Source organism: Oncorhynchus masou, unplaced genomic scaffold (genome assembly GCF_036934945.1).
Source record: "Oncorhynchus masou masou isolate Uvic2021 unplaced genomic scaffold, UVic_Omas_1.1 unplaced_scaffold_1175, whole genome shotgun sequence".
In the NCBI taxonomy this organism is placed as follows: domain Eukaryota; kingdom Metazoa; phylum Chordata; class Actinopteri; order Salmoniformes; family Salmonidae; genus Oncorhynchus; species Oncorhynchus masou.
The window spans coordinates 156,825-170,692 of record NW_027001515.1 but is presented as its reverse complement, the minus strand read 5'-3'; the positions used below and the strand labels follow the sequence as shown (position 1 = coordinate 170,692).

Genomic DNA, 13,868 nt, shown 5'->3' with positions numbered 1-13,868 from the left:
GGTTCATTAATAACCTGCTGTCTTAATGTCATGACCTCCACAGCCCTAGAGGTTCATTAATAACCTGCTGCCTTAATGTCATGACCTCCACAGCCCTAGAGGTTCATTAATAACCTGCTGCCTTAATGTCGTGACCTCCACAGCCCTAGAGGTTCATTAATAACCTGCTGCCTTAATGTCATGACCTCCACAGCCCTAGAGGTTCATTAATAACCTGCTGCCTTAATGTCATGACCTCCACAGCCCTAGAGGTTCATTAATAACCTGCTGTCTTAATGTCGTGACCTCCACAGCCCTAGAGGTTCATTAATAACCTGCTGCCTTAATGTCATGACCTCCACAGCCCTAGAGGTTCATTAATAACCTGCTGCCTTAATGTCATGACCTCCACAGCCCTAGAGGTTCATTAATAACCTGCTGCCTTAATGTCATGACCTCCACAGCCCTAGAGGTTCATTAATAACCTGCTGCCTTAATGTCATGACCTCCACAGCCCTAGAGGTTCATTAATAACCTGCTGCCTTAATGTCATGACCTCCACAGCCCTAGAGGTTCATTAATAACCTGCTGCCTTAATGTCATGACCTCCACAGCCCTAGAGGTTCATTAATAACCTGCTGTCTTAATGTCATGACCTCCACAGCCCTAGAGGTTCATTAATAACCTGCTGCCTTAATGTCATGACCTCCACAGCCCTAGAGGTTCATTAATAACCTGCTGCCTTAATGTCATGACCTCCACAGCCCTAGAGGTTCATTAATAACCTGCTGCCTTAATGTCATGACCTCCACAGCCCTAGAGGTTCATTAATAACCTGCTGTCTTAATGTCATGACCTCCACAGCCCTAGAGGTTCATTAATAACCTGCTGCCTTAATGTCATGACCTCCACAGCCCTAGAGGTTCATTAATAACCTGCTGCCTTAATGTCATGACCTCCACAGCCCTAGAGGTTCATTAATAACCTGCTGCCTTAAAGTAGTGACCTCCACAGCCCTAGAGGTTCATTAATAACCTGCTGCCTTAATGTCGTGACCTCCACAGCCCTAGAGGTTCATTAATAACCTGCTGCCTTAATGTCATGACCTCCACAGCCCTAGAGGTTCATTAATAACCTGCTGCCTTAATGTCATGACCTCCACAGCCCTAGAGGTTCATTAATAACCTGCTGCCTTAATGTCATGACCTCCACAGCCCTAGAGGTTCATGAATAACCTGCTGCCTTAATGTCGTGACCTCCACAGCCCTAGAGGTTCATTAATAACCTGCTGCCTTAATGTCATGACCTCCACAGCCCTAGAGGTTCATTAATAACCTGCTGCCTTAATGTCGTGACCTCCACAGCCCTAGAGGTTCATTAATAACCTGCTGCCTTAATGTCATGACCTCCACAGCCCTAGAGGTTCATTAATAACCTGCTGCCTTAATGTCGTGACCTCCACAGCCCTAGAGGTTCATTAATAACCTGCTGCCTTAATGTCATGACCTCCACAGCCCTAGAGGTTCATTAATAACCTGCTGCCTTAATGTCATGACCTCCACAGCGCTAGAGGTTCATTAATAACCTGCTGCCTTAATGTCATGACCTCCACAGCCCTAGAGGTTCATTAATAACCTGCTGCCTTAATGTCGTGACCTCCACAGCCCTAGAGGTTCATTAATAAACTGTCTACTCTCAACTCCGTGGAGGAGTCGAGGTACTTGGCAAACTGCATACCAACACTACCGCTGGCACAGAGCACTGAGCAAATGGCTGCGTAGTGATTTGTTTACCTACAATTAGCTAGGAGTTCTGTATCCTAACACCTGATAGGTCAGCCAGAGAAACAACCGTTCTGTTGTTCAGATTTTATCTTTCAAATGTCAACAAAACAAGTCTATAGCTAGCTACTAGTTTTTTTGTTGTTGTTGAGACTATGCCTCTCTAACCCAATAACCATGTAGTAACCCAGAATAACTTTTCATCTTTGCTCTTTGACTGTGTCAATGTTGTTGTTCAGTCTTCAGAGTACAGAATTGAGGCAGACACCTTCGGGGAGCTGAAGGTTCCCGTTGACAAGTACTATGGTGCTCAGACTGTCAGATCCACCATGAACTTCAAGATCGGAGGACCGTCGGAGAGAATGCCAGTAAGTTCAGACTAGGTGCCACTTCCATCTGTCAAGGTGTAGCTTGAGCCCTGAGACATGGCTGTGGATCCCTGTGGCTGTAGGTCACCCGTCCCGCCATGTCTCGGGGGGTGGGGGGGGTCATTGTAGCTAGCTCTCGCTACAAATTGGACACACATCCTTGCAACAATTTCCTGTCCTATTTCCCCCCAGATTCAGATCAGACTAAAGGTTACTTCCTGTATCCGGCGTATCGTAGTGTATCAGTGAAATCATCGTAGCGCCACACGTCCTCACTACTGTCTTTGGTGTCCAACAGATCCAGGTGATCAAAGCCTTTGGGATTCTGAAGAGGGCTGCTGCAGAGGTCAACAAGGACTACGGACTGGACCCGAGGCTGGCTGATGCCATCGTGCAGGCTGCTGATGAGGTGCCTGATACAGGGGGAACAGCCACACCACTACAGGAGAGGGTCGCATGACTGTCAACGTTGTGACAGATTAGACTGGGTACCTGTCTACTAACACAGATTAGACAGATCAGCCTGGGTACCAGTCTACTAACACAGATTAGACAGATCAGCCTGGGTACCTGTCTACTAACACAGATTAGACAGATCAGCCTGGGTACCTGTCTACTAACACAGATTAGACAGATCAGCCTGGGTACCTGTCTAGTTCTAACACAGATTAGACAGATCGGCCTGGGTACCTGTCTAGTTCTAACACAGATTAGACAGATCAGACTGGGTACCTGTCTAGTTCTAACACAGATTAGACAGATCAGACTGGGTACCTGTCTAGTTCTAACACAGATTAGACAGATCAGCCTGGGTACCTGTCTAGTTCTAACACAGATTAGACAGATCAAATCAAATCAAATCAAATTTATTTATATAGCCCTTCGTACATCAGCTGATATCTCAAAGTGCTGTACAGAAACCCAGCCTAAAACCCCAAACAGCAAGCAATGCAGGTGTAGAAGCACGGGTCAGCCTGGGTACCTGTCTAGTTCTAACACAGATTAGGCAGATCAGCCTGGGTACCTGTCTACTAACACAGATTAGACAGATCAGCCTGGGTACCTGTCTAGTTCTAACACAGATTAGACAGATCAGCCTGGGTACCTGTCTACTAACACAGATTAGACAGATCAGCCTGGGTACCAGTCTACTAACACAGATTAGACAGATCAGCCTGGGTACCTGTCTACTAACACAGATTAGACAGATCAGCCTGGGTACCTGTCTAGTTCTAACACAGATTAGACAGATCAGCCTGGGTACCTGTCTACTAACACAGATTAGACAGATCAGCCTGGGTACCTGTCTAGTTCTAACACAGATTAGACAGATCAGCCTGGGTACCTGTCTACTAACACAGATTAGACAGATCAGCCTGGGTACCTGTCTAGTTCTAACACAGATTAGACAGATCAGCCTGGGTACCTGTCTAGTTCTAACACAGATTAGACAGATCAGCCTGGGTACCTGTCTAGTTCTAACACAGATTAGACAGATCAGCCTGGGTACCTGTCTAGTTCTAACACAGATTAGACAGATCAGCCTGGGTACCTGTCTACTAATACAGATTAGACAGATCAGCCTGGGTACCAGTCTAGTTCTAACACAGATTAGACAGATCAGCCTGGGTACCTGTCTACTAACACAGATTAGACAGATCAGCCTGGGTACCTGTCTAGTTCTAACACAGATTAGACAGATCAGCCTGGGTACCTGTCTACTAACACAGATTAGACAGATCAGCCTGGGTACCTGTCTACTAACACAGATTAGACAGATCAGCCTGGGTACCTGTCTACTAACACAGATTAGACAGATCAGCCTGGGTACCTGTCTACTAACACAGATTAGACAGATCAGCCTGGGTACCTGTCTAGTTCTAACACAGATTAGACAGATCAGCCTGGGTACCTGTCTAGTTCTAACACAGATTAGACAGATCAGCCTGGGTACCTGTCTAGTTCTAACACAGATTAGACAGATCAGCCTGGGTACCTGTCTAGTTCTAACACAGATTAGACAGATCAGCCTGGGTACCTGTCTACTAACACAGATTAGACAGATCAGCCTGGGTACCTGTCTAGTTCTAACACAGATTAGACAGATCAGCCTGGGTACCTGTCTAGTTCTAACACAGATTAGACAGATCAGCCTGAGTACCAGTCTACTAACACAGATTAGACAGATCAGCCTGGGTACCTGTCTAGTTCTAACACAGATTAGACAGATCAGCCTGGGTACCTGTCTACTAACACAGATTAGACAGATCAGCCTGGGTACCTGTCTAGTTCTAACACAGATTAGACAGATCAGCCTGGGTACCTGTCTAGTTCTAACACAGATTAGACAGATCAACCTGAGTACCTGTCTAGTTCTAACACAGATTAGATTGATCAGCCTGGGTACCTGTCTAGTTCTAACACAGATTAGACAGATCAGCCTGGGTACCTGTCTAGTTCTAACACAGATTAGACAGATCAGCCTGAGTACCTGTCTAGTTCTAACACAGATTAGACAGATCAGCCTGGGTACCTGTCTACTAACACAGATTAGACAGATCAGCCTGGGTACCTGTCTACTAACACAGATTAGACAGATCAGCCTGGGTACCTGTCTACTAACACAGATTAGACAGATCAGTCTGGGTACCTGTCTACTAACACAGTTTAGACAGATCAGCCTGGGTACCTGTCTACTAACACAGATTAGACAGATCAGTCTGGGTACCTGTCTACTAACACAGATTAGACAGATCAGTCTGGGTACCTGTCTACTAACACAGTTTAGACAGATCAGCCTGGGTACCTGTCTAGTTCTAACACAGATTAGACAGATCAGCCTGGGTACCTGTCTAGTTCTAACACAGATTAGACAGATCAGCCTGGGTACCTGTCTACTAACACAGATTAGACAGATCAGTCTGGGTACCTGTCTAGTTCTAACACAGATTAGACAGATCAGCCTGGGTACCTGTCTACTAACACAGATTAGACAGATCAGTCTGGGTACCTGTCTACTAACACAGATTAGACAGATCAGCCTGGGTACCTGTCTAGTTCTAACACAGATTAGACAGATCAGCCTGGCTACCTGTCTACTAACACAGATTAGACAGATCAGCCTGGGTACCTGTCTAGTTCTAACACAGATTAGACAGATCAGCCTGGGTACCTGTCTAGTTCTAACACAGATTAGACAGATCAGCCTGGGTACCTGTCTAGTTCTAACACAGATTAGACAGATCAGCCTGGGTACCTGTCTACTAACACAGATTAGACAGATCAGCCTGGCTACCTGTCTACTAACACAGATTAGACAGATCAGCCTGGGTACCTGTCTACTAACACAGATTAGACAGATCAGCCTGGGTACCTGTCTAGTTCTAACACAGATTAGACAGATCAGCCTGGGTACCAGTCTAGTTCTAACACAGATTAGACAGATCAGCCTGGGTACCAGTCTAGTTCTAACACAGATTAGACAGATCAGCCTGGGTACCTGTCTAGTTCTAACACAGATTAGACAGATCAACCTGAGTACCTGTCTAGTTCTAACACAGATTAGACAGATCAGCCTGGGTACCTGTCTAGTTCTAACACAGATTAGACAGATCAGCCTGGGTACCTGTCTAGTTCTAACACAGATTAGACAGATCAGCCTGGGTACCTGTCTACTAACACAGATTAGACAGATCAGCCTGGGTACCAGTCTACGAACACAGATTAGACAGATCAGCCTGGGTACCTGTCTACTAACACAGATTAGACAGATCAGCCTGGGTACCTGTCTACTAACACAGATTAGACAGATCAGCCTGGGTACCTGTCTAGTTCTAACACAGATTAGACAGATCAGCCTGGGTACCTGTCTAGTTCTAACACAGATTAGACAGATCAGCCTGGGTACCTGTCTACTAACACAGATTAGACAGATCAGCCTGGGTACCTGTCTACTAACACAGATTAGACAGATCAGCCTGGCTACCTGTCTACTAACACAGATTAGACAGATCAGCCTGGGTACCTGTCTAGTTCTAACACAGATTAGACAGATCAGCCTGGGTACCTGTCTACTAACACAGATTAGACAGATCAGCCTGTGTACCTGTCTAGTTCTAACATAGATTAGACAGATCAGCCTGGGTACCTGTCTACTAACACAGATTAGACAGATCAGCCTGGGTACCAGTCTACTAACACAGATTAGACAGATCAGCCTGGGTACCTGTCTACTAACACAGATTAGACAGATCAGCCTGGGTACCAGTCTACTAACACAGATTAGACAGATCAGCCTGGGTACCTGTCTACTAACACAGATTAGACAGATCAGCCTGGGTACCAGTCTACTAACACAGATTAGACAGATCAGCCTGGGTACCTGTCTAGTTCTAACACAGATTAGACAGATCAGCCTGGGTACCTGTCTACTAACACAGATTAGACAGATCAGCCTGGGTACCTGTCTACTAACACAGATTAGACAGATCAGCCTGGGTACCTGTCTAGTTCTAACACAGATTAGACAGATCAGCCTGGGTACCTGTCTACTAACACAGATTAGACAGATCAGCCTGGGTACCTGTCTAGTTCTAACACAGATTAGACAGATCAGCCTGGGTACCTGTCTAGTTCTAACACAGATTAGACAGATCAGCCTGGGTACCTGTCTAGTTCTAACACAGATTAGACAGATCAGCCTGGGTACCTGTCTAGTTCTAACACAGATTAGACAGATCAGCCTGGGTACCTGTCTACTAACACAGATTAGACAGATCAGCCTGGGTACCTGTCTAGTTCTAACACAGATTAGACAGATCAGCCTGGGTACCTGTCTAGTTCTAACACAGATTAGACAGATCAGCCTGAGTACCAGTCTACTAACACAGATTAGACAGATCAGCCTGGGTACCAGTCTACTAACACAGATTAGACAGATCAGCCTGGGTACCTGTCTAGTTCTAACACAGATTAGACAGATCAGCCTGGGTACCTGTCTACTAACACAGATTAGACAGATCAGCCTGGGTACCTGTCTACTAACACAGATTAGACAGATCAGCCTGGGTACCTGTCTACTAACACAGATTTGACAGATCAGCCTGGGTACCAGTCTAGTTCTAACACAGATTAGACAGATCAGCCTGGGTACCTGTCTAGTTCTAACACAGATTAGACAGATCAGCCTGGGTACCTGTCTAGTTCTAACACAGATTAGACAGATCAGCCTGGGTACCTGTCTAGTTCTAACACAGATTAGACAGATCAGCCTGGGTACCTGTCTAGTTCTAACACAGATTAGACAGATCAGCCTGGGTACCTGTCTACTAACACAGATTAGACAGATCAGCCTGGCTACCTGTCTACTAACACAGATTAGACAGATCAGCCTGGGTACCAGTCTACTAACACAGATTAGACAGATCAGCCTGGGTACCTGTCTACTAACACAGATTAGACAGATCAGCCTGGGTACCTGTCTACTAACACAGATTAGACAGATCAGCCTGGGTACCTGTCTACTAACACAGATTAGACAGATCAGCCTGGGTACCTGTCTACTAACACAGATTAGACAGATCAGCCTGGGTACCTGTCTACTAACACAGATTAGACAGATCAGCCTGGGTACCTGTCTAGTTCTAACACAGATTAGACAGATCAGTCTGGGTACCTGTCTAGTTCTAACACAGATTAGACAGATCAGCCTGGGTACCTGTCTACTAACACAGATTAGACAGATCAGCCTGGGTACCTGTCTACTAACACAGATTAGACAGATCAGACTGGGTACCTGTCTAGTTCTAACACAGATTAGACAGATCAGCCTGGGTACCTGTCTAGTTCTAACACAGATTAGACAGATCAGCCTGAGTACCAGTCTACTAACACAGATTAGACAGATCAGCCTGGGTACCTGTCTACTAACACAGATTAGACAGATCAGCCTGGGTACCTGTCTAGTTCTAACACAGATTAGACAGATCAGCCTGGGTACCTGTCTACTAACACAGATTAGACAGATCAGCCTGGGTACCTGTCTAGTTCTAACACAGATTAGACAGATCAGCCTGGGTACCTGTCTAGTTCTAACACAGATTAGACAGATCAGCCTGGGTACCTGTCTAGTTCTAACACAGATTAGACAGATCAGCCTGGGTACCTGTCTAGTTCTAACACAGATTAGACAGATCAGCCTGGGTACCTGTCTAGTTCTAACACAGATTAGACAGATCAGCCTGGGTACCTGTCTACTAACACAGATTAGACAGATCAGCCTGGGTACCTGTCTAGTTCTAACACAGATTAGACAGATCAGCCTGGGTACCTGTCTACTAACACAGATTTGACAGATCAGCCTGGGTACCAGTCTAGTTCTAACACAGATTAGACAGATCAGCCTGGGTACCTGTCTACTAACACAGATTAGACAGATCAGCCTGGGTACCTGTCTACTAACACAGATTAGACAGATCAGCCTGGGTACCAGTCTAGTTCTATCACAGATTAGACAGATCAGCCTGGGTACCTGTCTAGTTCTAACACAGATTAGACAGATCAGCCTGGGTACCTGTCTAGTTCTAACACAGATTAGACAGATCAGCCTGGGTACCTGTCTACTAACACAGATTAGACAGATCAGCCTGGCTACCTGTCTACTAACACAGATTAGACAGATCAGCCTGGGTACCAGTCTACTAACACAGATTAGACAGATCAGCCTGGGTACCTGTCTACTAACACAGATTAGACAGATCAGCCTGGGTACCTGTCTACTAACACAGATTAGACAGATCAGCCTGAGTACCAGTCTACTAACACAGATTAGACAGATCAGCCTGGGTACCTGTCTACTAACACAGATTAGACAGATCAGCCTGGGTACCAGTCTAGTTCTAACACAGATTAGACAGATCAGCCTGGGTACCTGTCTAGTTCTAACACAGATTAGACAGATCAGCCTGGGTACCTGTCTAGTTCTAACACAGATTAGACAGATCAGCCTGGGTACCTGTCTACTAACACAGATTAGACAGATCAGCCTGGCTACCTGTCTACTAACACAGATTAGACAGATCAGCCTGGGTCTGTAATGTAACATTGGACCAGGCTAAGGCATGTTGGCCTCCCTGGTCTGATGTTCCTTGGACCAGACTAAGGCATGTTGGCCTCCCTGGTCTGATGTCCATGTTCCTTGGACCAGACTAAGGCATGTTGGCCTCCCTGGTCTGATGTTCCTTGGACCAGACTAAGGCATGTTGGCCTCCCTGGTCCGATGTCCATGTTCCTTGGACCAGACTAAGGCATGTTGGCCTCCCTGGTCTGATGTTCCTTGGACCAGACTAAGGCATGTTGGCCTCCCTGGTCCGATGTCCATGTTCTTTGGACCAGACCAAGGCATGTTGGCCTCCCTGGTCTGATGTTCCTTGGACCAGACTAAGGCATGTTGGCCTCCCTGGTCTGATGTTCCTTGTACCAGACTAAGGCATGTTGGCCTCCATGGTCTGATGTTCCTTGGACCAGACTAAGGCATGTTGGCCTCCCTGGTCTGATGTTCCTTGGACCAGACTAAGGCATGTTGGCCTCCCTGGTCTGATGTTCCTTGGACCAGACTACGGCATGTTGGCCTCCCTGGTCTGATGTTCCTTGGACCAGACTAAGGCATGTTGGCCTCCCTGGTCTGATGTTCCTTGGACCAGACTAAGGCATGTTGGCCTCCCTGGTCTGATGTTCCTTGGACCAGGCTAAGGCATGTTGGCCTCCCTGGTCTGATGTCCATGTTCCTTGGACCAGACTAAGGCATGTTGGCCTCCCTGGTCTGATGTTCCTTGGACCAGACTAAGGCATGTTGGCCTCCCTGGTCTGATGTTCCTTGGACCAGACTAAGGCATGTTGGCCTCCCTGGTCTGATGTCCATGTTGACCTCTCTGGTCTGATGTCCATGTTGACCTCTCTGGTCTGATGTCCATGTTGACCTCTCTGGTCTGATGTCCATGTTGACCTCTCTGGTCTGATGTCCATGTTGACCCCTCTGGTCTGATGTCCATGTTGACCCCTCTGGTCTGATGTCCATGTTGACCCCTCTGGTCTGATGTCCATGTTGACCTCTCTGGTCTGATGTCCATGTTGACCTCTCTGGTCTGATGTCCATGTTGACCTCTCTGGTCTGATGTCCATGTTGACCCCTCTGGTCTGATGTCCATGTTGACCTCTCTGGTCTGATGTCCATGTTGACCTCTCTGGTCTGATGTCCATGTTGACCTCTCTGGTCTGATGTCCATGTTGACCCCTCTGGTCTGATGTCCATGTTGACCTCTCTGGTCTGATGTCCATGTTCCAGGTGGCAGCTGGTAAGCTGGATGACCATTTTCCTCTGGTGGTGTGGCAGACCGGGTCAGGAACTCAGTCCAACATGAACGTCAACGAGGTGATCAGCAACAGGGCCATCGAGATCCTCGGAGGGAAGCTGGGGAGCAAGGACCCTGTTCACCCCAACGACCACGTCAACAAAAGCCAGGTGGGCTAACCATTCAGAAATGCTTTCTCATTTCATACTAAATGTTGAAGAAGGAAATAAACTGTTTTTCACCCAGATAGAAGTAGCTAGTTTTATTTGGACCCCCAGGAGGGTAACAGACTGTAGCGTTTGCCCTCAGGAGGGTAACAGACTGTAGCGTTTGCCCTCAGAAGGGTAACAGACTGTAGCGTTTGCCCTCTAAAGGGTAACGGACTGTAGCGTTTGCCCTCTAAAGGGTAACGGACTGTAGCGTTTGCCCTCAGAAGGGTAACAGACTGTAGCGTTTGCCCCCAGAAGGGTAACAGACTGTAGCGTTTGCCCTCAGGAGGGTAACAGACTGTAGCGTTTGCCCTCAGGAGGGTAACAGACTGTAGCGTTTGCCCTCAGGAGGGTAACGGACTGTAGCGTTTGCCCTCAGGAGGGTAACGGACTGTAGCGTTTGCCCTCAGGAGGGTAACGGACTGTAGCGTTTGCCCTCAGAAGGGTAACGGACTGTAGCGTTTGCCCTCAGCAGGGTAACGGACTGTAGCGTTTGCCCTCAGCAGGGTAACGGACTGTAGCGTTTGCCCTCAGAAGGGTAACGGACTGTAGCGTTTGCCCTCAGGAGGGTAACGGACTGTAGCGTTTGCCCTCAGGAGGGTAACGGACTGTAGCGTTTGCCCTCAGGAGGGTAACGGACTGTAGCGTTTGCCCTCAGCAGGGTAACGGACTGTAGCGTTTGCCCTCAGCAGGGTAACGGACTGTAGCGTTTGCCCTCAGAAGGGTAACGGACTGTAGCGTTTGCCCTCAGGAGGGTAACGGACTGTAGCGTTTGCCCTCAGGAGGGTAACGGACTGTAGCGTTTGCCCTCAGGAGGGTAACGGACTGTAGCGTTTGCCCTCAGGAGGGTAACGGACTGTAGCGTTTGCCCTCAGAAGGGTAACGGACTGTAGCGTTTGCCCTCAGAAGGGTAACGGACTGTAGCGTTTGCCCTCAGGAGGGTAACAGACTGTAGCGTTTGCCCTCAGAAGGGTAACAGACTGTAGCGTTTGCCCTCAGGAGGGTAACAGACTGTAGCGTTTGCCCTCAGGAGGGTAACGGACTGCAGCGTTTGCCCCCAGAAGGGTAACAGACTGTAGCGTTTGCCCTCAGGAGGGTAACAGACTGTAGCGTTTGCCCTCAGGAGGGTAACAGACTGTAGCGTTTGCCCTCAGGAGGGTAACAGACTGTAGCGTTTGCCCTCAGAAGGGTAACGGACTGTAGCGTTTGCCCTCAGAAGGGTAACGGACTGTAGCGTTTGCCCTCTAAAGGGTAACGGACTGTAGCGTTTGCCCTCAGAAGGGTAACAGACTGTAGCGTTTGCCCTCAGGAGGGTAACAGACTGTAGCGTTTGCCCTCAGGAGGGTAACAGACTGTAGCGTTTGCCCTCAGGAGGGTAACAGACTGTAGCGTTTGCCCTCAGGAGGGTAACAGACTGTAGCGTTTGCCCTCAGAAGGGTAACGGACTGTAGCGTTTGCCCTCTAAAGGGTAACAGACTGTAGCGTTTGCCCTCAGCAGGGTAACAGACTGTAGCGTTTGCCCTCAGAAGGGTAACGGACGGCAGCGTTTGCAGCATTTAGTTGATAGTTTTTATTCATGGCTATCTGAAAAGCTCAGGCAAAGAGTTAGTTTGATATTTAATCTGTATTTAATGTAGATAGTTGGGTCTTTCAGAGTGTTAGAATGGACCTGTAGTTCACCTCTTGTCTGCTCTCTCAGAGCTCCAACGATACGTTCCCCACAGCCATGCACATCGCAGCAGCCAAAGAGGTCCACGAGGTTCTGCTGCCCGGGCTACAACACCTCCACGACGCCCTGCACGCCAAGGCTGTGGAGTTTAAAGACATCATCAAGATCGGACGCACACACACACAGGACGCTGTGCCGTTGTCTCTGGGACAGGTACGGTACGCACACACACACACACAGGACGCTGTGCCGTTGTCTCTGGGACAGGTACAGTACGCACACACACACACACACACACACACACACACACAGGACGCTGTGCCGTTGTCTCTGGGACAGGTACAGTACACACACACACACACACACACACGGGACGCTGTGCCGTTGTCTCTGGGACAGGTACGGGACGCTGTGCCGTTGTCTCTGGGACAGGTACGGGACGCTGTGCCGTTGTCTCTGGGACAGGTACGGGACGCTGTGCCGTTGTCTCTGGGACAGGTACGGGACGCTGTGCCGTTGTCTCTGGGACAGGTACGGGACGCTGTGCCGTTGTCTCTGGGACAGGTACGGGACGCTGTGCCGTTGTCTCTGGGACAGGTACGGGACGCTGTGCCGTTGTCTCTGGGACAGGTACGGGACGCTGTGCCGTTGTCTCTGGGACAGGTACGGGACGCTGTGCCGTTGTCTCTGGGACAGGTACAGTACACACACACTCAGAAGGGCATTCCCTTGCCGTTGCCTCTTGAGGAAGTTGCAGGGAATACGAATAACTGTTGATGGTTTATGATAAACTTGGACAAATTTAATTAATTTCAATACATTTATTTCCAAACGTGAGACACATTTTGATAGAAGAAACCAAAGTAACAAAAATATTGTAACGACCTGTTTTTCGTGTTGTATTGGAAAAGTGCAGATGTTTCGGTGTACTGTACGTGCAACACTAGTGTGATAATATGCTAGTCTGCTAGATGTGCCAATGAGCCATTTAAAATGCATTTCTACCAGCCGACCAACGGTCCCAATGAGCCATTTAAAATGCATTTCTACCAGCCGACCAACGGTCCCAATGAGCCATTTAAAATGTATTTCTACCAGCCGACCAACGGTCCCAATGAGCCATTTAAAATGCATTTCTACCAGTCGACCAACGGTCCCAATGAGCCATTTAAAATGCATTTCTACCAGCCGACCAACTGTCCCAATGAGCCATTTAAAATGCATTTCTACCAGCCGACCAACGGTCCTGTTTCTCTTGGTTTTACAGGAGTTCGGTGGGTATGTGCAGCAGGTAAAGTACAGTATTGAGCGAGTGAAGACGGCCATGCCCAGAATATATGAGCTGGCAGCAGGAGGTACCGCCGTGGGCACGGGCCTCAACACGCGCATCGGCTTCGCTGAGAAAGTAGCAGCTACTGTCGCCTCTCTCACAGGTACAGGAGGGTACACACACACACACACACATTTCATAATGGTTATCATAGTCATGTCTGGTCCACGTTTTCTCACAACTG

At 48.1% G+C, this 13,868-nt stretch overlaps 1 protein-coding gene across 2 annotated transcripts in view; it reads left to right on the top strand.

The window, feature by feature from the left end:
* Nucleotides 1-13,868, top strand: part of LOC135529520 (fumarate hydratase, mitochondrial-like) — a 60,466-nt gene that overhangs the window by 15,439 nt on the left and 31,159 nt on the right. For both annotated transcript variants that reach the window (XM_064958207.1, XM_064958208.1), the window contains exons 2-6: nucleotides 2,000-2,128; nucleotides 2,427-2,537; nucleotides 10,470-10,646; nucleotides 12,385-12,567; nucleotides 13,622-13,787. In XM_064958207.1, coding sequence (XP_064814279.1) covers nucleotides 2,000-2,128; nucleotides 2,427-2,537; nucleotides 10,470-10,646; nucleotides 12,385-12,567; nucleotides 13,622-13,787 — 766 coding nt within the window. The remainder of the gene's footprint in view (nucleotides 1-1,999; nucleotides 2,129-2,426; nucleotides 2,538-10,469; nucleotides 10,647-12,384; nucleotides 12,568-13,621; nucleotides 13,788-13,868) is intronic.